The sequence below is a fragment of the Caretta caretta genome, chromosome 10, assembly GCF_965140235.1.
Source record: "Caretta caretta isolate rCarCar2 chromosome 10, rCarCar1.hap1, whole genome shotgun sequence".
Lineage (NCBI taxonomy): Eukaryota > Metazoa > Chordata > Testudines > Cheloniidae > Caretta > Caretta caretta.
In genome coordinates this window covers 17,941,110-17,966,044 of record NC_134215.1, presented here as the reverse complement: position 1 = coordinate 17,966,044, position 24,935 = coordinate 17,941,110, and the positions used below count along the sequence as shown (strand labels likewise).

At 41.6% G+C, this 24,935-nt stretch overlaps 1 protein-coding gene across 5 annotated transcripts in view; it reads left to right on the top strand.

Moving 5' to 3' along the window:
* TMC5 (transmembrane channel like 5) overlaps positions 1-24,935 on the top strand; it is a 47,953-nt gene that overhangs the window by 1,624 nt on the left and 21,394 nt on the right. The window contains exons 2-11 of one of the 5 annotated variants that reach the window (XM_048868240.2): positions 13,551-14,390; positions 15,125-15,229; positions 17,143-17,310; positions 18,127-18,344; positions 19,096-19,200; positions 21,423-21,539; positions 22,304-22,333; positions 22,691-22,790; positions 23,921-24,011; positions 24,385-24,633. In XM_048868240.2, coding sequence (XP_048724197.2) covers positions 17,237-17,310; positions 18,127-18,344; positions 19,096-19,200; positions 21,423-21,539; positions 22,304-22,333; positions 22,691-22,790; positions 23,921-24,011; positions 24,385-24,633 — 984 coding nt within the window. In that variant the 5' untranslated portion in view covers positions 13,551-14,390; positions 15,125-15,229; positions 17,143-17,236. Of the gene's footprint in view, positions 1-13,550; positions 14,391-15,085; positions 15,230-17,142; positions 17,311-18,126; positions 18,345-19,095; positions 19,201-21,422; positions 21,540-22,303; positions 22,334-22,690; positions 22,791-23,920; positions 24,012-24,384; positions 24,634-24,935 lie in introns of all 5 variants that reach the window. The other 4 variants (XM_048868239.2, XM_048868243.2, XM_048868245.2 and 1 more) reach the window with 4 other exon arrangements.

Here is a 24,935-nt window from a genome sequence, read left to right as displayed (position 1 = left end):
GACTAGATGATCTGATGATCCCTTCTGGCCTTAAACTCTATGATTCTATTAACGACACGGAAGGTCTCCAGGACAATGACACCACTGAAGTTTGATCCTGCTTGTATTGGAGTCAGTGGCAAAACTTCTACTGACTTCAACTGGAGCGGGATTGGGTCCTTGCTGAATAAGCTGCAGCAATTTTCCTCCCCACTCGAGAGGTTAGCCCCTTGCTGTGCATTCATTTTAAAATAGTCGCTCCTTGCCAGGGGATGTTGTGAAGGCCAAGACTGTTGCAGGGTTCAAAAAAGCACTAGATAAATTCATGGAGGATAGGTCCATCAATGGCTATTAGCCAGGATGGGCCGGGATGGTGTCCCTAGCCTCTGTTTACCAGAAGCTGGGAATGGGCGACAGGGGATGGATCACTTGATGATTATTTGTTCTGTTCATTCCCTCTGGGGCACCTGGCATTTGGCACTGTCGGAAGACCGGATACTGGGCTAGATGGACCTTTGGTCTGACCCAGTATGGCCGTTCTTAAGGGACAGAGTCTGATACCCTTACTGCAATATAGTAGCAGTTGACTTCAGAGTTAGTTCCCCTGACTTCAGTGGGACAACTTGTAGAGTGAGGTACCATTCAATGGGTACAGAAATCTGGCCTCTAGTTACAGGTTAATGTGGAGCAGTGTTTCTCATCCCATGGGTTGCAACCTCGCACCAGAGGTCAGAAGGCACTGAGTTTTATTATAGTTGATAGCAAAGAATATCTTGCTCTTACACACCCTTTACCCTTCAAGGCCAGGTATTCTCTATCAGCCTGGCACACATACATAAATTAGGTAGGCTTCTTATTATCACTGATAACCTTTTTTAAAAAAATATTTTTTACTCTTGCTTTAATAGTAAATATAAGGGATTTGAAATTTGTTGACTTTGAATAAGGGGTCACCAACCAGAGAAGGCTGAGAAACACATAAGTAGAGGATCAAATAAAAACACTCAGGCTTTGGAGTGAAGGCTTGGCTGCTTTAATCTGAGAGACCTTGATTCACTGGAATAGCACCCGTTCATTTGCTAAAGTTGGTTAGCCACTGCAGCCCTGTAGTTTGGCAATAACATATTTGTTACTGCAATGTGAACATCCTATACAGTGCAGTCTGATTTAATTTGTACAGAAACTTATCCTCTGCCAGGAAAGGGATTGTTAATCAATTTACTGTTGGTAGTATGATATTACAGTTACTGTACTGCACCTACAGAGCTAAAAGCACAAGCACCTTGAACTACGTAGCTAAGGGTATGTCTACAGTACGAAATTAGGTCGAATTTATAGAAGTCGGTTTTTTAGAAATCGTTTTTATATAGTTGATTGTGTGTCTCCCCGCACAAAATGCTCTAAGTGCATGAAGTGCATTAACTCGGCGGAGTGCTTCCACAGTACCGAGGCTAGCGTCGACTTCCGGAGTGTTGCACTATGGGTAGCTATTCCACAGTTCCCGCTGTCTCTGCCGCCCATTGGAATTCTGGGTTGAGATCCCAATGCCTAATGGGGCAAAAACATTGTCACGGGTGGTTCTGGGTACATGTCGTCAGGCCCTCCCTCCCTCTGTGAAAGCAATGGCAGACAATCGTTGTGCGCCTTTTTTCCTGAGTTACCTGTGCAGACGCCATACCGTGGCAAGCATGGAGCCCGCTCAGCTCACTGTCACCCTATGTCTCCTGGGTGCTGGCAGACACGGTACTGCATTGCTACACAGCAGCAGCAACCCATTGCCTTGTGGCAGCAGATGGTACAATAGGCCTGATAATCATCGTCGTCATGTCCGAGGTGCTCCTGGCCACCTCGGTAAGGGCAGTCAGGAGTGCCTGGGCAGACATGGGCACAGGGACTAAATTAGGAGTGACTCGACCAGGTCATTCTCTTTAGTCCTGTTGGCAGTCCTATTGTACCATCTTATGGCGAGCAGGCAGGAAATGGGGATGGCTAGTAGTCCTATTGCACCATCTTCTGCCGGGCAGGCAGGAGATGAGGATGGCTAGCAGTCCTATTGCACTGTCTGCTGCCAGCCAAAGATGTAAAAGGTAGCTGGAGTGGATCAAAACAAGAAATACACCAGATTTGTTTTGTATTCATTTGCTCCCCCCTCCCTCCCTCCATGAAATCAACAGCCGACAATCGTTTCTGTGAGGTCTGTCAGGGGCACCTTGAAAAGTTTAATGGAGATTCAGTCCTGCCTGAAATACCGGGGGGAGGAATAGTTCAGTGGGTTGAGCATTGGCCTGCTAAACCCAGGGTTTTGAGTTCAATCCTTGAGGGTGCCATTCTGTGTGACAGTTGTTCTTGTTTCTCCTTGTGTAAAGCCACCCCCTTCGTTGATTTTAATTCCCTGTAAGCCATGTCATCTGTCGCCCCTCCCTCCATCAGAGCAATGGCAGACAATTGTTCCGTGCCTTTTTTCTGTGCAGACGCCATACCACGGCAAGCATGGAATCCGCTCAGATCACTTTGGCAATTAGGAGCACATTAAACACCACACGCATTATTCAGCAGTATATGCAGCACCAGAACCTGGCAAAGTGAAACCGAGCGAGTAGGCGATGTCAGCGCAGTGATGAGGACACGGACACAGACTTCTCTCAAAGCACGGGCCCTGGCAATGTGGGCATCATGATGCTAATGGGACAGGTTCATGCGGTGGAATGCAGATTCTGGGCCTGGGAAACAAGCACAGACTGGTGGGACTGCATAGTGTTGCCAGTCTGGGACGATTCCCAACAGCTGCAAAACCTTTTCATGGAACTTTGTGACTTACTTTCCCCTGTCCTGAGGCACAATACCAAGATGAGAGCAGCCCTCACAGTTGAGAAGCGAGTGGCAATGGCCCTGTGGAAGCTTGCAATGCCAGACAGCTACCGGTCAGTTGGGAATCAATTTGGAGTGGGCAAATCTATTGTGGGGGCTGCTGTGATGCAAGTAGCCAACGCAATCAAAGATCTGCTGATATCCAGGGTAGTGACCCTTGGAAATGTGCAGGTCACAGTGGATGGCTTTGCTACAATGGGATTCCCGAACTGTGGTGGGGCCATAGATGGAACCCATATCCCTATCTAGGCACCAGAGCACCAAGGCAGCGAGTACATAAACCGCAAGGGGTACTTTTCAGTGGTACTGTAAGCACTGGTGGATCACAAGGGATGTTTCACCAACATCAACATGGAATGGCCGGGAAACGTACATGACGCTTGCATCTTCAGGAACTCTGGTCTGTTTCAAAAGCTGCAGGAAGGGACTTTATTCCTAGACCAGAAAATAACCGTTGGGGATGTTGAAATACCTATATGTATCCTTGGGGACCCAGCCTACCCCTTAATGCCATGGCTCATGAAGCCATACACAGGCAGCCTGGACAGTAGTTAGGAGCTGTTCAACTACAGGCTGAGCAAGTGCAGAATGGTGGTAGAATGTGCATTTGGACTTTAAAAGCACGCTGGTGCAGTTTACTTACTCGGTTAGACCTCAGAGGAACCAATATTCCAACAGTTATTACTGCTTGCTGTGCTCTCCACAATATCTGTGAGAGTAAGGGGGAGATGTTTATGGCGGGGTGGAAGGTTGAGGCAAATCGCCTGGCTGCTGGTTACATGCAGCCAGACACCAGGGCAGTTAGAAGAGCGTAGGAGGGTGCGGTGTGCATCAGAAAAGCTTTGAAAACCAGGCTACGGTGTGAAAGTTCTGTTTGTTTCTCCTTGATGAAACTGCCCCCCCCTCCTCGGTTCACTCTACTTCCCTGTAAGCTAACCACCCTCCCCTCCCTCCTTCGATCACAGCTTGCAGAGGCAATAAAGTCATTGTTGTTTCACATTCATGCATTCTTTATTAATTCATCACGCAAATAGGGGGATAACTGCCAAGGTAGCCCAGGAGGGGTGGTGGAGGAGGGAAGCACTGGGAGGGGTGGTGGAGGAGGGAAGGACAAGGCCACACAGCACTTTAAAACTTATTGAATGCCAGCCTTCTGTTGCTTGGGCAATCCTCTGGGGTGGAGTGGCTGGGTGGCCGGAGGCCCCCCCACCGTGTTCTTGGGCGTCTGGGTGAGGAGGCTATGGAACTTGGGGAGGAGGGCGGTTGGTTACACAGGGGCTGTAGCGGCAGTCTGTGCTCCTGCCTTTCCTGCAGCTCAACCATACGCTGGAGCATATTAGTTTGATCCTCCAGCAGCCTCAGCGTTGAATCCTGCCTCCTCTCATCACGCTGCTGCCACCTTTCAGCTTCAGCCCTCTCTTCAGCCTGCACGTACTCTCTTCAGCCCGCCACCTCTCCTCCCGGTCATTTTGTGCTTTCCTGCACTCTGACATAGTCTGCCTCCACGCATTCGTCTGTGCTCTGTCAGTATGGGAGGACAGCATGAGCTCAGAGAACATTTCATCACGAGTGCGTTTTTTTCGCCTTCTGATCTTCGCTAGCCTCTGGGAAGGAGAAGATCCTGTGATCCTTGAAACACATACAGCTGGTGGAGAAAAAAAAAAGGGACAGTGGTATTTAAAAAGACACCTTTTATAGAACAATGGGTACACTCTTTCACGGTAAACCTTGCTGTTAACATTACATACATAGCATATGTGCTTTCGTTACAAGGTTGCATTTTGCCTCCCCCCACCGCATGGCTAGCCCTTCCCCCCTCCCCATGGCTAACAGTGGGGAACATTTCTGTTCAGCCACAGGTAAACAGCCCAGTAGGAACGGGCACCTCTGAATGTCCCCTTAAGAAAAGCACCCTATTTCAACCAGGTGACCATGAATGATATCACTCTTCTGAAGATAACACAGAGAGATAAAGAACAGATGTTGTTTGAATGCCAGCAAACATACACTGCAATGCTTTGTTCTGCAATGATTCCCAAGTACGTGTTACTGGCCTGGAGTGGTAAAGTGTGCTACCATGGTGGATGGAATAAGGCTGCCCTCCCCAGAAACCTTTTGCAAAGGCTTTGGGAGTACATCCAGGAGAGCCGCGAATGCCAGGGCAAATTAATCATTAAACACGCTTGCTTTTAAACCATGTATAGTATTTTAAAAGGTACACTCACCGGAGGTCCCTTCTCCACCTGCTGGGTCCAGGAAGCAGCCTTGGGTGGGTTCGGGGGGTACTGGCTCCAGGTCCAGGGTGAGAAACAGTTCCTGGCTGTCGGGAAAACTGGTTTCTCCGCTTGCTTGCTGTGAGCTATCTACAACCTCATCATCATCATCTTCCTCGTCCCCAAAACCTGCTTCCGTGTTGCCTCCATCTCCATTGAAGGAGTCAAACAACACGGCTGGGGTAGTGGTAGCTGAACCCCCTAAAATGGCATGCAGCTCATCATAGAAGCGGCATGTTTGGGGCTCTGACCCGGAGGGGCCGTTAGCCTCTCTGGTTTTCCGGTAGGCTTGCCTCAGCTCCTTAAGTTTCAGGCGGCACTGCTTCGGGTCCCTGTTATGGACTCTGTCCTTCATGCCCTGGGAGATTTTGACAAATGTTTTGGCATTTTGAAAACTGGAACGGAGTTCTGATAGCACGGATTCCTCTCCCCATACAGCGATCAGATCCTGTACCTCCCGTTCGGTCCATGCTGGAGCTCTTTTGCGATTCTGGGACTCCATCATGGTCACCTCTGCTGATGAGCTCTGCACTCACCTGCAGCTTGCCACACTGGCCAAACAGGAAATGAGATTCAAAAGTTCGCAGGCCTTTTCCTGTCTACCTGGCCAGTGCATCTGAGTTGAGAGTGCTGTCCAGAGCGGTCACAATGGAGCACTCTGGGATAGCTCCCAGAGGCCAATACCATCTAATTGCATCCACAGTACCCCAAATTCGACCCGGCAAGGCCGATTTCAGCGCTAATCCCCTTGTTGGGGGTGGAGTAAGGAAATCGATTTTAAGAGCCCTTTAAGTCGAAAAAAAGGGCTTTGTCATGTGGACAGGTGCAGGGTTAAATCGATTTAATGCTGCTAAATTCAACCTCAACTCCTAGTGTAGACCAGGGCTAAGTCTTTCTAGCTGGGGCTGTAACAGATTTGTATTCTCTGTGCACTGGGTACAGAGGGGGATGGGTAATGCACTCACCAATGTGTTACACTGTATTTTAATGACAGGTTTCAGAGGAACAGCCGTGTTAGTCTGTATTCGCAAAAAGAAAAGGAGTACTTGTGGCACCTTAGAGACTAACCAATTTATTTGAGCATGAGCTTTCGTGAGCTACAGCTCACTTCATCAGATGTTTACCGTGGAAACTGCAGCAGACTTCAGTTTCCACGGTAAACATCTGATGAAGTGAGCTGTAGCTCACGAAAGCTCATGCTCAAATAAATTGGTTAGTCTCTAAGGTGCCACAAGTACTCCTTTTCTTTTTACTGTATTTTAAGTACTCAATTACATTTTGTTGCTATGAAGTTGTCTGAGAACTGGATACAAGGAAGAACAGAGTGGACAGAAATAGCCATGACAAGTGGACAGTTTTCTGTTACAAAACATAGTTTTCTATGTACTGAAATCACTTCTGAACTCATTCATTACAACATATTGGGGTGTGTGTGTGTGTGTGTGTGTGTGTTTCCCCATTTGAGTCTGATGTTTTAATTTTGAAAATAAATGAACTCCCAGAGGTAGCCACACAAATAGTAGTGAGGTTAAAACATTCTAAAAAGGAAGTTGGGAAATGTATCTTTTGAAGCTTGAAGACAGTAAATGTCTTGACCATTCTTATAAAATTATAACTACTTTAATTTACATTGGTCTTTTCAGTTGGACTAGTTGATGAGGCTCTTGAAACTGATACATCTCATTAAATTATAATCTGAAACTGGCAACAAAATTGGTTAGGTTTACTTTACCAGTGCAGAATAAAGAAGCTGATGCAAAACAAAAGGAGCCACTCTATTAAAATTAAACATACAATAGTTAAGACTTTTTAGCATATTGTTGTACTATGCTGTGTCTTTCCATATATAGTTATCATTCCAAACTTTCATTTTCTTGTGTCCAAACCCAGTTTCTTCTAACACCAGTATTCTGTTGACTGGAGCTGTCAGTGCTGGCTAGTAGAAAGTAGGAGTTGCAAGATTACTATTTATTTTTAAACGCAGACTCAGTTCTGTTCTGCTTCACAGAATGCATCAGTGCATAGTTTGGAACGGACTCTTACTTACATGTGAGCCTAGATATAACTGTGATGGGTCCCTTGGGAAATATATATAACTGGTTTATATATATCTAATTATATAGATTATATGATATTATATAGATTATATGATCTAATTATGAGCTGGATAAAGTCTTACAAGTTCTGTAAGTAGGGGCACAGCACAAGATTCAACTGATCTTCCTTCTGATTCTTTAGCAGAAATCTCTCTCCTCGTAGGATTCACAATTTCTTACTCATGCAAATCTTTCCTTTTCTGTCTGATGCATCACCCTACCTTTCCGTTTGGCTATTTCTAATGTTAATAGTTATAACGTTGTAGGACCCCCTTTTCCCAATCAGAGAAACTTTGGACAGAATGGTATAGCCTTTTATTTTATTTTATTTAAAGTGAATTCTGTAATATGGTATTACACCACTGTGGGTTTGGCTCTGGCAGCTACAGTTTCAAGCTTAACAGAGTGAAAGTCACTTCCTCTACTTTCTTTAGAATTAGAGTCTCTAGGAACACCAAAGACCAAGGGTAGTGACCACACGTACATTCTATTTTACAAGTATTACGAAAGTTACAATGAAAGTTATGATTACCCAAGCATATAGAAATTCTATACCAGTGGTTCCCAAACAAGGGGCGCCACTTGCTCAGAGAAAGCCCCTGGCAGGCCAGGCTGGTTTGCTTACCTGCCACGTCCACATGTTTGGCCAATCGCAGCTCCCAGTGGCCGCTGTTCACCATTCTCGGCCAATGGGGGCTTCAGGAAGCGGAGCGGGCCGAGGGACATGCTGGCCGCCCTTCCCACAGCCCCCATTGGCCTGAAGAGGCGAATCATGGCCAGTGGGAGCTGCGATTGGCCGAACCTGCAGACATGGCAAGTAAACAAACCAGCCTGGCCCACCAGGGGCTTTCTCTGAACAAATGGCGCCCCTAGTTTGGGAACCACTGTTCTATACAGACCTATGCACAAGTTGCAAATATAGCTTTACTCACATCCTTAACAATAGTGTTAGGGTCTGATCTGTCTCCCGTGGCTTGATCATCAGTAGAGGGAGGGTTTCTGCTGCACTCTCCCATAAGGAGCTAAATTTTCCTGTTCTGGGCATCCCCTTTTTATAAAATGATTCTGTGTATACCTACATTCTGTGCATGTCCATAAAAGTGTCAACCCCCTTTTCTCTTATTGGTCTGTGTCCCCTAGAAATATAAGGGACCCCAATTTTCTGTAGGCTGTGTAAGTTCCCTTTGTTCTCACTAGCATCAATGCACAGCCTGTATCCTGTGGTTAAGACACATGTCTAAGACAGGTGCGCCTTTACACTATTTTTATGATCTAATATTAATCTTCTGGGTATTTTTGTGCAATATTACCTCTTGGTACCTCTTTTCCCATAATCTTAAAGCATCAGGTTACTTTTTTTCCAGTCACTTATGTCATCATTTCTTATCTCCAAAGCCTAAAATAGCTAAGCTAAAGTCTTGCGGGCATCAACCTACAGGTTTTTGCATTTCAGTTTGTCCTACTCATGTCTATTACTTGGGTCCACTAAATGCTGATCAATCTTATTCTTTTATAATCCTACAAATTCATTCTGCTTATCATACAATCAATATATATGATAACATCACACAATAAATGGATAATAAACTAAAATCACTGACTACAATGGGTTGAGTTTTTGTAGTTGCCTTATACAATAGAATCTCAGAGTTACGAACACCTCAGGAATGGAGGTTGTTTGTAACTCTGAAATGTTTGCAACTCTGAACAAAACATCATGGTGGTTCTTTCAAAAGTTTACAACAGCACATTGACTTAATACAGCTTTGAAACCTTACTATGCAAAAGAAAAATGCTGCTTTTAACCATCTTAATTTAAATGACACAAGCAAAGAAACCGTTTCCTGACCTTGTCAAATCTTTTTTTAAAAATGTATTGTTTCAGTAGTTTACATTTAACACAGTTCTGTACTGTATTTGCTTTTTTGTTTTGTCTCTGCTGCTGCTTCATTGCATACTTCCAGTTCCCAATGAGGCGTGTGGTTGACTGGTCAGGTCATACTCTGGTGTTCGGAACGCTGAGGTTCTACTGGAGTTTCTTTTAAAGATGTTAGGGAATAAAAATAGCGGATGTCACATGCTGGGTTCCAGGTTGTGTCACCCTCTAATAGCTTGTCCACAGAGGATAATAATCGGCAACTGGTTTAGTGGAGTTCGGCTTAAGTCACAGAGGCCTGTGTCTTGCTGCTGAAGGTCCCAGGCATCCTCTGCAAAATCACTCTATTCCCATCAGATCAGTAAACATTACTACTGTATATTTATGCTTACATAAAAGCAAAAAATAACAATTATAATAATAATGGACTCTGCTCTTGATCAAAGTATACCAAAATTTTGATATTTGCATACAAATAAGTTACTTTTCAATGCCATTCTGTTACATTGATACTGGGGCTATTACTATGCAAGGTGGGGCAAAGTAAGCATGGCTTAGCGTGGCAGCTACTGGGAGTTCAAAATGGAAGAAGAAGGGAAAAAACAGCCCACAGTATAGGGGCGGTTAACCATTTTACCATCAATCCTCAGTCAGTAATGGAGTATGGAATAGAGCTTAGCTCTGGACATGAAGAGGAAAAAGCACATGCATTTCAGTGCTTTGCAAAATCTTCAAGACTTACTGCAAGAACCTCAAAATTGGGTAGTGTCATGCTACTGTCATGCTGCATTGCGTTCTAGCCTGGTGAGTTGGAATAAATCATATGGTATGTATTTGATTAGCTGGGCCTCTCTCATGTCATGTGACCAAGGAATCAGGCCATGGCAGTAGAAGCCCTTGCTAGCTGATTGCTCAGGGAGGTTGTGTTGTGGCTGAGCTGTCATCCGGTGGCCTTCTGTAATTGCCCCAGTTTGGGCCTGATGCTGCAAGGTGCTGAGCACCCTGGGGCTATTGGGACCTTTTCAGAGAGGACCGCACCCTGCAAACCCCATTTGAATCAAATGTGGAAAATGTCCACATATCTGGAGTGGCTGAATTGTGAGTTACAACAGTGCCTTAAAAACATGCATGTGTGCATATGTGCACACATCCTCCCTCCATGGCAAGGAAAGGACCATCTGGTCTATTGCTACTGTACATTTTCAAATTCAGTATTACAAGGATGCCTAACTCAACAGCCCCCAAACAATGAGGGAAACAACATTAGTGCATGAGATAGGACATGAGAGAGTTATATACTCTATGCTGTACCACCTCCAGGATTATTTTCTCAGACTGTGTATGTGGTAGGTGGAGTCTGGGTAGGTGTGTCAAGAAGTGAAAGTAGTGGTATAGTGTCTGAAGCTTGCTTGCTGTGCTTATGAAAACATAGACATTTGCACTGTGCTTGATCTAGGAAGATTTGCAGGATGGGAGAGAAAAACGTGGCCATTGTGTATCAGTCAGCTGGCTGCACTGACTTGCTTCTGCCAATCTGGAAACATGTTAAATCAAAAATTAGAGCATCAACGAAGCAAGAGACAGGTTAAAAAAGCTAAATCTATTTCTAGAAGAATCTCTAGTTTCTAGACAACTGAAAATGACTTTTTAATGTAAGTTTATCCGTAAGAATTATAAATGTGTAGAGGCTTTACTTTTTGGGATGGGGAGTCTACATGTGTGGGGGCGGAATAGGGGAAGAATATTGTGGTCTTCATGAAATTTAGTAAATTATTTCAGGTTTCAGAGTAGCAGCTGTGTTAGTCTGTATTTGCAAAAAGAAAAGGAGTACTTGTGGCACCTTAGAGACTAACAAATTTATTTGAGCATAAGCTTTCGTGAACTACAGCTCACTTCATCGGATGCATGCAGTGGAGAATACCTGTGTTGCTTATATCCATCGCTATTCAACAAATAATTCTAAAGAGCATGTTTCAGTCCCATAGAAGTCAATAGAGCTTAATCATATGCTTAAGGTTAACCACATTTAAGTGCTTTTCTGAATAAGTCTAGGCTGCTGAACTGTGCTATAAGAGGGAAAGTGAGTCCGGATTATGACACTTATCTCTCACTTATCACAATCAAATTGATTGCCACTAAAACTAGCTGTCCTCCTTTGTGAAGTCACTCGATCTCTCGTAACATACACAATTCAGGCTCTATCTATCTTGAAACAAGGGTCCAGTGTAACAATGAAAATGTCAAAGTCTCAGATACACCCAACAGCTTAAATAAAATCAGATGCCATGGGAAAGTCAAGTCACAGCATTTGTTGTTGTGGACCTAGTCCTGCACCCTCTTACGTAATTGATAACGTTCCCACAGACATCTGTGGTCCATGAGTCAGCCTTTTTTTAATGGTTATCTTACATAAACTTCAGCTGGTGCTTGCCAGAGCCTGTATTCCTCTTAGAGTTTTATCTCACAGGGTCTGACTGGTTTTGTCCCTAGTTATTTTGCTTCAGAGGCAGACACTCCATTAGCTACCGCTGTGTTGGATCAAATAGGACTTGCCTGATCTGGTGAGTCAGCAGAAGAGCAGTGTAGAATCCTAGAACCTGATACCCTGTCACAATATTAAATTCTTTTAATATCAATTTCAGATTGACAAATTAATTAAAATGTGCTAGTCATGAGGAACTGGGTAGAGTATATTAAACAGGAAAGGAATCCATAATATAAAAGCTCAGAGGGTGACAATAAAGAGAGAACCAGCCGGGCCTTTTATAAACTAAAGGCTACTTGTGGGAAAGAATGTAGTTTAATCTGATATATCAAATATTAGTGGTTCTTGGATGACTGACATTGCTTTTGTGCTTGTAGTAGTTCTTTATAGTTCAAACAACTCTTGTTGGCTTTAAAAAAAAAAAAAGATCTTCAAGTAACTTCTAGATTGGTTTCTTTTTTTAACTTCAGGATTTGCATAACTACAAGCAGACACTTTGTTTATATACTGACACTGCTAGGAGTATAATGGCAGCACTCCCTCAGGCTTTAACTCATTTGTTTGAAACTTGATAAGACAGGATGTGCATGTTACTAACACCTTCCTGTGTGATTAACATTCTACATGAGGATTAGTGTTGGCAGAATGAAATCCCCATATCGGCAGAACGGTTCAATAAGGATAAGTGCAGGGTCCTGCACTTAGGACGGAAGAACCCAATGCACAGCTACAGCCTAGGGACCGAATGGCTAGGCAGCAGTTCTGCGGAAAAGGACCTAGGGGTGACAGTGGACGAGAAGCTGGATATGAGTCAGCAGTGTGCCCTTGTTGCCAAGAAGGCCAATGGCATTTTGGGATGTATAAGTAGGGGCATAGCGAGCAGATCGAGGGACGTGATCGTTCCCCTCTATTCGACATTGGTGAGGCCTCATCTGGAGTACTGTGTCCAGTTTTGGGCCCCACACTTCAAGAAGGATGTGGATAAATTGGAGAGAGTCCAGCGAAGGGCAACAAAAATGATTAGGGGTCTGGAACACATGAGTTATGAGGAGAGGCTGAGGGAGCTGGGATTGTTTAGCCTGCAGAAGAGAAGAATGAGGGGGGATTTGATAGCTGTTTTCAACTACCTGAAAGGGGGTTCCAAAGAGGATGGCTCTAGACTGTTCTCAATGGTATCAGATGACAGAACGAGGAGTAATGGTCTCAAGCTGCAGTGGGGGAGGTTTAGATTGGATATTAGGAAAAACTTTTTCACTATGAGGGTGGTGAAACACTGGAATGCGTTACCTAGGGAGGTGGTAGAATCTCCTTCCTTAGAGGTTTTTAAGGTCAGGCTTGACAAAGCCCTGGCTGGGATGATTTAACTGGGAATTGGTCCTGCTTTGAGCAGGGGGTTGGACTAGATGACCTTCTGGGGTCCCTTCCAACCCTTATATTCTATGATTCTATGATTCTATGAACTAGGTCCTGGAGCTGCCTTACCACATGCGTTTTAGAGGGAGGGAGGAAAATGCGGCTGATCTTTTGGATCTTGACCCAGAAAAAATGAGCCTGTTGGCCTACAAAAGGGTCTGAGGTACCTGAACTGTGTAACCCCAGAGGCTATTTACTGATCCAAAGGAAAGTGCCCACTCCCTAATGGATGTCTATCCCTCTTATATGGCCCCCGTTACCATAGTATCTGAGCGTCCCCCAGTCTTTAGTGTATTTAGCATCACAACAGGTCTGCGAGGTAGGGAATTGCTACTATCCCCATTTTACTGATGAAACACTAAGGCACTGAGACACAAGTGACTTGCTGACAGTCAGTTAGGGAGTCTGGTGGAGTAGGGACTTGAACTCAGGTTTCTTGAGTCCCAAGCTAGAGCTTTAACCACTGGACAAGCCTTCCTCTCTGTGACACTGAGACTTGCTGAATGACTCAGTAATGACCCTTAATCTTCTCCTCCCCTCCCCTCCCATCTCCCAAACAGTAGTTGTTCTCCTGTGAAGATTCATTCAATCAGAGAAGAATTTTTGAAGTGAGACTAGTGTAACAGAGACAAACACCTACAAGATCTCTATCAAGCATTCTTACAACTACAATACACACCTGCGGAAGTGAAGAAACAGATTGATAGAGCCAGAAGAGTTCCCAGAAGTCACCTACTACAGGACAGGCCTAACAAAGAAAATAACAGAACGCCACTAGCCGTCACCTTCAGCCCCCAACTAAAACCCCTCCAATGCATTATTAAGGATCTACAACCTATCCTGAAGGATGACCCAACACTCTCACAAATCTTGGGAGACAGGCCAGTCCTTGCTTACAGACAGCCCCCCAACCTGAAGCAAATACTCACCAGCAACCACATACCACGAAACAGAACCACTAACCCAGGAACCTATCCTTGCAACAAAGCCCGTTGCCAACTGTGTCCACATATCTATTCAGGGGACATCATCACATGGCCTAATAACATCAGCCAGACTATCAGAGGCTCGTTCACCTGCACATCCACCAATGCGATATATGCCATCGTGTGCCAGCAATGCCCCTCTGCCATGTACATTGGTCAAACTGGACAGTCTCTACGTAAAAGAATAAATGGACACAAATCAGATGTCAAGAATTATAACCTTCATAAACCAGTCGGAGAACACTTCAATCTCTCTGGTCACGCGCTTACAGACATGAAAGTTGCGATATTACAACAGAAAAACTTCAAATCCAGATTCCAGCGAGAGACTGTTGAATTGGAATTCATTTGCAAATTGGATACAATTAACTTAGGCTTGAATAGAGACTGGGAGTGGCTAAGTCATTATGCAAGGTAACCTATTTTCCCTTGTTTTTTCCTACCCCCCCCCCCCCCCCCCCCCGACGTTCTTGTTAAACCCTGGATTTGTGCTGGAAATGGCCCACCTTGATTGTAAGGAGAGTGGTCACTTTAGATAAGCTATTACCAACAGGAGAGTAGGTTTGTGGGGGGGAGGGGGAGGGAGAAAATCTGGATTTGTGCTGGAAATGGCCCAACTTGATTATCATACACATTGTAAGGAGAAAAAAGAAAAGGAGTACTTGTGGCACCTTAGAGACTAACCAATTTATTTGAGCATGAACTTTCGTGAGCTAGTACTTGTGGCACCTTAGAGACTAACCAATTTATTTGAGCATGAACTTTCGTGAGCTACAGCTCGTAGCTCACGAAAGTTCATGCTCAAATAAATTGGTTAGTCTCTAAGGTGCCACAAGTACTCCTTTTCTTTTTGCAAATACAGACTAACACGGCTGTTCCTCTGAAACCTGTCATTGTAAGGAGAGTGATCACTTTAGATAAGCTATTACCAGCAGGAGAGTGGGGTGGGGGGAGGTATTTTTTCATGCTTTGTGTGCATAAAAAGATCTTCTACACTTTCCACAGTATGCATCCGATGAAGTGAGCTGTAGTTCATGAAAGCTTATGCTCAAATAAATTGGTTAGTCTCTAAGGTGCCACAAGTACTCCTTTTCTTTTTGCGAATACAGACTAACGGGGCTGTTACTCTGAAACCTGTCAATATTTAGCTCTTGCTGACTGAGAGGACCACATCAGAGGTCAAAGAGAAGGAAGGCATCACGTGGCCTGACGATGACCCCCCCACTTCCTCTCTAATGAACCTTGGTGAAAAGGTAAAAGGGCTGGGCCCCATTCCACAGCAGTGCCTCCTGGAAATTCATGGAGAGATCATGGTACTGGTTGCACTATTAGAACCTAAACAGAATGAAATGGAGACCAGTGGGGCATGGGACCTACGTTTTATGAGTTTGTCTCTCAGGGTTGCTCTGCAAGTCCTCATGGATGAGCTTTATTTTTTAGGGGGAGCAAGAAGAAGAGGTGGTATGTGGATTTTTGTGTCTGGCTGACCTTTTCCCATGGGGAGGTAGGCTTGCTGTGAAGGAATCTTCTGATGCCTTTCCGAGAGCATTGTGTGTCTCAGACGTAGAGCTGGTCAAAAAATTTCCAACAGAACTGTCTTTCATTGGAAAATGCTGAATTGGTACTCCCAAATCGAATTCTAAACAAATTCTTCCTGTGAAAAATTACTAATTTTTTACTTTTGTCCTGAATCAAAACAAAAGTGTTTTTGTTTTCCAAAAATTTTAAGATTTTTTATGCGAGGGAAATTCTGTTTTCCAGCCAGCTCTCCTCAGTAGACTGACTATACGGTAAACCTGGCAGTTCTTGTAAACCCTATGCTTTTAAGTTGGGTGTGGTGTGAATGTGCTAATTACTAAAAAACTGGTAGACAGTTTTTTTTATTTAGCACACACCAATTCTTAAACATATTTATCAAGTGTTGTCAAAGAAAAATTCTCACTGTTATATTAATTACTGGGAGTCAGTCCTTCCTCAAGCAAAACCCCCATTTTGTCTGCTGCAAAGAGGAAGGATTAGGTTCGGGATTTTATATACATATATATGTACACTTGTATAACTGATTAATTTGGTCAGCTGATTACTGGCTTAATATGTTACTTTAAGGCTCTTGCAATCTTTGGTCTATCTTGATATGTGTGGGATTGTTACCGGAACAACATGAAAAGTTTAGCATTAAGTGCTTATGTTTATAGTCTCTTGTGGGCAAATATCAGATTCCATTCAGTAATTGTTTGCAAAGTGGGATGGGCAACTTCAGAATATATTTAAGTTGCTTAATATAGTTTTTATTGCCAAGTACTCGAAGGCATCAATCTGGATATAGCTGTGTGACTTGATCATGATATAATACACAATACTAAAACATGATTAATATATTATAATACACTTGTCTTTTGTACTAGTTTATTTTCACATAAACATGGATATTTTTATGGGGTGCTATCTGCTGGGCCTTTACCCTATGTTCCTAGCATTCACTGAGTATAATCCCTCCCCTCAGGGTTGACCTCGACTAGCTACATTGAAACAAAAACTACAGTGTCTTGTCTCATTAGAGTTGTACAGTGAGATAGTTATCTCGATGTAAAAACCTACCTTTTTTAAAGCAGTGAAGACATAACCAGCTATACTTAACCACCTCTCTACAAGACTCTTCAAATCTACAATGAAAACCTCTGTAGCTGTGCCAATTGCAGAGGCTGGGCTCTGGTTTGAAATCAGTGACATGTACCTAAAGAGAAACAGGATCCATCTGTAGATCAGGGATCATTGGTTTGTTATATATCTTTTAAAAAAAAAACACACTGATTTATATGTTGTCAAAATGTTGGGAAAATCTTTTTAGACAAAATCTTCATGCTCAAGTGTAGTGCTTTAATTTTAGATAAGGGCTTGTATTTCTACATAGCAAATTTCACTATCTTTGTATCTACCAGTAAATACATGTTGTCCAGAGGGTAAATAGGACCCAGATGATGCTATACTCACTTGAGACGGTTCTGCATTTATACAGATCTTATTGCTTTATTCATTATTACTCCAGGAAGAATAAAGCAATTTTTTGTCTTGTTCAGATTCTATTATTATTATTATTCTATCTATTATTTTTGTTCCTTGCTACTAGGCAGAAAATCTATTGGATCTAATTTTTGTCTTTTATTAGATTCTAAATGAATCACCCGCTAATATAATACTGAAGCACTAAAGACTTCAGGTAAAGAAGATTTCTCACCGATAATCAAGGAATCAGATGCATCATGTTTTATCACGATAATGAAGTCTTTGAAAACCCAGACTATCATTACTCAGAGACATTGGAGATTGACAGAAGGTAAGTTTGAGGAATAATTTATAAAAGTTCTGACCAATAGTACTGTTGGTAATAAAGGAAATTGAATATTTAGAATTCATGGGAGTGTGGGGGATGGAACTTGTTACCATTTCTATTTTTGCCCTTCATTTCAATCACTCCTTAGTTCTTGTCTGAGAATGTCTGTGGAGTCTCTTGCAGTGTTGTTGTAGCCATGTAGGTCCCAGGATATGAGAGAGACAAGGTAGATGAGGTAATATCTTTTACTGGATCAACTTCTGTTGGTGGAAGGTACAGATCTGAAGAAGAGCTCGGTGTCACTCAAAACGTGTACCTTCCACCAACAGTAGTTGGTCCAATCATACTTCAACTACTCTCTCTGTGTTTCTACATTTGTCAGAGTGGCTCTGTTATTATTTTACACTTTAGAGTAATATGTTCCAGGATTTATAGTTGCAGGTGCCAGAGATTTGTTGGTTTCATCAATTTTTCAGCAGATGTGCAGCCAAAAAGTTTACTGCACGCTTGGAGCCTGGAGCCTGACTTTACAAATGCTTATGTATATACTTACTTTGAGCGGTCCTTCCGCTGACTTCAGTGGGACTGAAGTTTTAGTCTCTTTAATTCAGTTTGTGATTGGCACTTATGTCAGAACTTTGATTCTAAGGATTGTATATTATGAAAATGTTTTTAAAATGTGGTGAAGTGAGATGATACATAACTTATTTATGTCAAAACTTTGTTTGAATACTGCACATCTAGAAACAAAGGTAAAAAGATATATCTTACCTTTTTGGTTACTGTTATTCACTCCTTTTTGTTTGTTTGCTCACACAGCAGAGAAAGGAATTCATCCTTTCACCAAAACCTTCATGATTCCTCCCTGGATGATGACTCGTTGTACGATTCCTATGAAGGTCGCAGTGGAAGAGGACAAAGAAACCAGGATTATCCCTTGGCTATACCGATGGCCTCAATGCAGCCTGGTTTCCAATACAGCTACAGCACATCGAGATCAGCTATGCCCAACACAAATCCATACGGAAATCCACACAGTACGTAATTCCACATACCAAAATCCTATGTATAATAGACAGTATTTTGGGGGTTCATTCCTGAGGTTGATCCAAATACCTGCTCATCTTGATTTCTAAAGGAGCTCTACATTCAAGGCATGTTTTATAGAAGTGTCCCTCTTAGGAAACTTAAAATGTAACATCTTTGTGGGCAAAATGAGAGGGAGGAAATCTCCTAGTTTTTTTTTAAATAAAGAACATTTTAGCAAGGATTATTTCCATCCTGTCACTCCAGAGTTTTATTTTTTCTTACGTTGTGCTTGGGAGGGGGAAAAACAGAACATTAACATTAGTTACCTACATTTTAGAAAGTGATTAGTGGGTTTTGGGTGCTTTCTTTTCTGCATGCCCAACTTGAAACACCTTAATGAGGCCTCATTTTTAAAAAAAATTTTTTGAGCACTTTTCTGAAAATCAGGTACCTTTATGATGTCTTATGTTGAGCCTCCAAAAATTGAGACAGTCACTAGCTACTCTTGAAAATGTAGGCAGCTAGCAACATTAAGTTTGCCTTTCAGTAGTCTACGGCATGGTGTAACTATACTATACAATATAATGATTGATTTTAAATGGGCATACTGTATTAGAACGAAGGAAGAGCATAATTCTAGGGTCTATTGTGCTATGCACAGTAGCACTGAGTTTATTACTGTATCAACAAAGCCAATCTTCTGTGAAGAGTTTTAAACATTTCTTTGTGGCTTAATACTTCTGCTTTTCCCTCTAACAGCTAATCCTTCCTTTGAGTATGAGCCAGAACTAGCATACACATCTCCCTCCTTTCATGCCGCGGATGGTCCTTATGTACGCAGATCTTCTGATATGTCTGATGGAGGTAAGGCTTAAGGCACAAAGATGGAATGGCCAATGAGAACATCTCTAAAGGAGGATGACAGCTGTCTTTGGCTTGAACTAAACTAGACTTTATCCCCTGATAAGACATTTCAGACTAACGAATGTGGAAGGTTCTTTATTTAGTTCAGGTGGCTGATTGTCCAGTAGTCCTCACTGAATCCTAGTCACCATTAAATATAAAAATCTTTCTTAACAACACCACTTCATTGTCCCGGAGCTTCCTGGAACATCCTTGTGGGTGGTGGACCCCATCTTGTGGCAATGAAAGTGGAGTTGGTTGGGAATTTTTTGATGAATTGTTTTTTTATGAAAAAATGCCCGTTTATCTAAACTGAGACTGTTCATGAAACAGGTTTTGATTTGAGGAATCTGCCAACTTGAAAAAAGGTTGTAGGGGGGAAAATGTCAAAATGTCTTGACATTTTCAAAACAAAAACATCAAGCTTTCCAATTCAGTGGCTTTTCACTTTTAAAACCTTTTAGTTCAATTTCAGAGGGTTGGGGGAGGGGCTGAAATTGAAACAAAAAGTTTTGATTGACCTGGCTTGGGTTTGTTTGGGTGTTTTTTTTTTGTTTGTTTTTTTTTGGTTTGTGAATATTTTTGAGATTTTGACTTTTCGTCATGATTTGATCTGAGAAGAAATTTTGAACTCTCAAAAATGTATGTGTGGGACATGCAAACTGCTCTCTCCCTCCACCCCTCCCCAGCTATATGTGAAGAGTATGGTATGAAGCAGAGTCACCTATTTGAACGTGAATTCTCTATAAGCAGGTGTACCCCTGTAAATCACTTGTGAAGTTATTCAGGGGGTTGTGGGCCCAAATTCTTTGCTACTGTGCTTCCACTGACGTCAGTGGAATTACACCCGCAGAGAATTTGGCCCACCATGTCTGTGTGTGAAGGATAGTCCTTAGTAGTACCTAAAGGGGTGGGGCTTCAGGTAGAGGGGTAGGGGCCAGGGGCTAGCCTCCCCCACAGACGCATTCGCCCACCACCCATGCAATTAACCGACAGGTCTTTTGGGCCTGGAATAGTGTAGTTTAGGGTTGAATCTTTGACTAGATACTGGAACACCGTCTGTCTTAAAATGATGGTATTAGTGGCACTTTATTGTCTGTGCCATGCATAACAGACTATATTGTGGATCCATCAGGTTTCAGCATCCTGTAATCCTTTTCATTATGACATATTTGGTAACTGTTGGCTGCTTCTAGAATTCCTTTAATGAAGAATTCTCTTCTAGAGTTGTTGCCTAGATACGCTGGAAAAACACACCTCTCTTAACCAACTTTAGGAACATGTAAATGGATCTGATTAACATCTGATTTGGGAGGGAAATTGGAGTCTTACTGGAAAGTAACAATTATGTTGCTTCATGGAAATAACCTGTTTCAAAGCTCCACATTATAGAACATAGAGTGAGGGAGAGAAACTTCTAATGCTTGGGAAATGGATACCCAGAACAATCAACTGAAGGATATACTTCCAGACATTGAGAGTCCAGGGAGTAGCTCAGAAAAAAGACAAACACATTTTCCTTTCTCTAATCCTTTTAAATGGATACAAAGAAAACTGGCTCTGAGTACAAATGCTACTATCCCCATTGTTTATTCAAATCTGAAGGGAGACATTGCTGAAGACCCACAAAGGGAGCATTTTTTAGCAGACGCTTCAGACTTTCCTGGTCTTCTAACCCCAGAAAGCTTAAATGCAGAAGGGGAATGCAGCTCTGAGCTGCCTGCATCTTCTTCCCAAGTGGCTGCTAGTGACCAGAAAAAGGTGTTTGTAAACTTTTCTTGCTCTTCAGCTTCAATAGAGGAAGGTATAAGCATCCAGTGAACATAGTGCTTTTGAATATTGGGATGGGGTAAGAAGATGTGTTGAACTCTGATAAGAAAATGGGAGCTTATCTCTTAGGGCCAGATTCAGATACCCTTACTTATGCTGAATAGTATGTTATTCCAGCAATAATCTCACTGAAGTCTGTGGGAGTACTTGTGTAGTAGGGTTTACTCTGCATGTATCCCAATCTGGCCCTTAATGTTCAGTTTTCAAGTCTGAAAAATTACACATCAAATGTGGGAGGATGGGTATTCTTTACTTAACTGGACTATGTGGAAAGTGAATGCGTAATGAACAGGTCTGGCTAAGCTAATTTGGCATTACATTTCTTAGTTCACTAAAAAGTGTGTCTTGTTCAGGTAGCTTCAGTCAGAGATATAACAGAAGACAAGCTGACCTGGTCTACAGGATGCCTTCCAGCCTTCTCAGACTAGACTCAAATGCAGAAACATATAATGAAGACAAACATAAACAAGGTAAGGTACTTAGAGAAGTGGTGTTGGGATTTAAATATATTCTTATCCCAGAAAATTGTGGAGGGCCTTGATAGCCAATATAGAACCATAAGAGAACTTGAAACAACTTGCCACAAATGGCATTCTCTATACTAGAGAAACCCAGTTGTGAAACAGTAGGAGTGTTGAGGATTGGGCTTGCTAAATACATTAGCAAGAGCTGGGTGTAAAAGCCTGACATAGTTGTGTTTTGCAATATTTGGCCTTGTCTTCACTAGGAAATAAGATGTATATTTGACATGTAAGCTAACATGTTCCTTAATTGTGCTAAAATCCTGTCTAGATAAGACAAGTTGTAGTTCTAACACATGTTAACAGGTTGTGGTAAACCTTAAGCTCCCCACAAGGTTTTATTGTGCCAGGCTAACATGGGTTAAAATGATAACTGTTTAATCTACACTAGAATTTTAATGTGTTAATTAACATGCTACCTGACATGTTTTTAAAATACACCATTTTTCCTAGTGTAGACATGGCTTTTATGCCCCTAGCTGATGCTATTTTACATTTTTTGATTCACATTCAAGTGACCCTCTCAAGCTAACAATTATTAAAACGTATAATAAGCCTCAAAATAACAGATCAGAGCACTATATATAAAAAGCTTTTCAGCAAATGTACAATTTGTTTCCATTAGCACAAAATTTACACACTACTACTAATGAAAAATCTTTTTTAAACAAAATTAATTTTCAGTTCACTGTTTGTTTTTTATGAAAATTTAGAAACCAAAACCCAACTAGAAAAAACAGCAGGTAAGAACCTTTTTGGAAAGTTTGAGTCAATGTTTTTGCTTATTTTGTATTACAGCCCATTGTACTAACAGTAAACCATGACTGGGTATGAATGGTTTTTGAAAGCATTAAAAATTGTATTCTCCCAATGTATCTGTATTACAGAACCATTCATTCCAGAAAACTAAAAATATTTAGTGCAATACCACTGCTAGCTATCACTAGCTCTCAATTTCATATAGTTTAGCTGAGTCTTGGTAGCAGTGCATATTAAAAGTCTTATTTCCAGTCTTCTTCCTCTCATTCTTTTCATGAAAGTTAAGATGTTATCTAAAATTCTGGATAGATATAATTTTTTTTTGTACATCCCACCGACAGAAGAAAAATTGATCAAAAATCTTGCAAGCATGTCCAGCAGAGAGAGAATTAAAGCAATCCAGAAGACACCAAAGACCATGAAAGAAAAGAGAGACATCAGGTAAAAGCAGAATGTTTATTACAGCTTAGTACTAATGTGAACACACATACTGTTTCTGGCATCTACTTAACAAATGCAGGTGTCTGCATATTTCCTTGCTAGATTCTCGTCAATTATGGAACAAAACAACTGGAAAATAACTTATATTAATAACATGTTTTAAAGTAGCATCTTATAAGGCAAGTCAGCATTTGGTAAGGATGGCAGGATATGCATTTTTGTTGGATGGGAGCAACATTTCCTCTTGTTGACAGAAATATCCTGTTCTGTTTATATAAGAAATATCATATGAAATATGGATTGTGATGTTTAAGAGTTTCAAAAGTGTTTTCAGCAATAAGAGTGGAGAAGAGGCCAAGCAAAAGAGGTTGAAAGTAATGGCTGATTTACCACTATCACAGTGCCATTGTAGAGGTTATCCAAAGCCCATCACCAACAATAAGCAGGTGTTAGATGCAAGGAGGCTAGACTGGCACCAGACTTGTCTGTCCTGAGGCAGGTTGCGAGTTAACAGAAAGACAAACAGCAAAGCTGTCTCCCTAAAGTCCACATTTGAGTAACTTTTTGGCTGCTACTGAGTAGAGCTGGCTGGGAATTTTTTTATCACCTTTTTTCTGAAAAATGCTGATTTGTTAAAACTAAAACTGTTTTCAAAACCAGGTTGATTTTTAGCTGAATTTTCCAACTTGAAATTTTTTTTTAAAGTTTTTTAAATGTCAAAATGAATTTTTTTGATAATTTTAATATGAACAATTCTGATTTTTTGCTCTGGTTTGAAACAACTTTCTGTTTTGAAATGTGAAACTAATTAGACTGAAAGCATTGTTTTAAAAAATGTTGAAATTGAAATAAAATATTTCGATTGACCCAAACTGAAAGTTATTTGTTTATTATTTTGGGGGGACTCTTTCATCTAGCAAAATTTTTTTGTGATGTTGATCTTTTGTCCTGATTTAGGATGGTAAAAATTTTCAAACTCTCAAAAGAATACACTGGCCATATCCTGCCCAACTGTGCTCCTGAGCACGTACATAACATTTGTGTTTGCAGCAGTCTGTAAAACACAATATGGTATGTTAAATGAGAAGTTCCTCTTTGTTTTAATCACCCTCCTCCATGCTGTTCCACAGAAATAAAGTTCTCATGGAGAAAACGAAAAAATCAGCGAGCTACCATACTCAGATTAACTGTTGTACACAGTGTCTGTACAAAACAGCATTGGTAAGTGTAACCTGCCTTGTTCACACAAGTTGGGTTAAACTTTTTAAAACGAAGATCTCATTGCTAACTCCAGAATTGCATAGCATATTCCCTTGTGTTACCTTTACTTGCCAATAGGCCAAAGAACTAGTGCACTTTTATTTTTATTTATTTATTTATTAAGTTGGATTATGGTAGCATTTAAGAGCTCAAATCAAGGAAAGGCATCCTACAAATGAGAAGAAAGTGAAGGAGGGGAAAATGTTCCTAATTTAAAAATACAAATATGAGAAATGTGGGATTGTCTTGTGTGACTTTAATTTGAATACTATGTAACAAGTGTAGTATCAGATTACCTGTTAATGATCATATTTCTGTCTCCTTCTAATATTAGTCCTATCAGCAATTTAAAAATGGCCTGTCGGAATGTTGGCACCTATTGCAACTATGGCAGAAGACTCTAAAAGTCATCGGTGGCAAGTTTGGAACCAGTGTTCTTTCCTATTTTGTTTTTCTGAAGTGGTTACTGACTTTCAACATCTTCTCATTCCTTGTAAACTTCAGCTTCATAACAATCCCACAGCTTATAGTATCAGGACCAAATAACCTTTCGTTCAACGGTCTGGAGCTTCTCTCCGGAGCTGTGAGTATGTAGAGGCAGGCACAAACTAATACTGTATACAAGAGATACATTTTATAAAATCATCCTAAGGCAAAAAAACAGCCACAAGTATTTTCTAGTAACAGCTGGGTGGAGTGGAAAAAGTTTTAATAGTGCTTTTATTTGCTTCCGGTCACTGTAAAAATTTTAATTTGACTTATAGTTCATATTGAACAAAAGTCATAACCAACTAACAGCCGCCCAGTCGCCCATATGATATTAATTGATCTCACTCTAATTCCTAGAGCATTTGTGTCCTATTCAAAAACTGCTTGGTGTCTTTT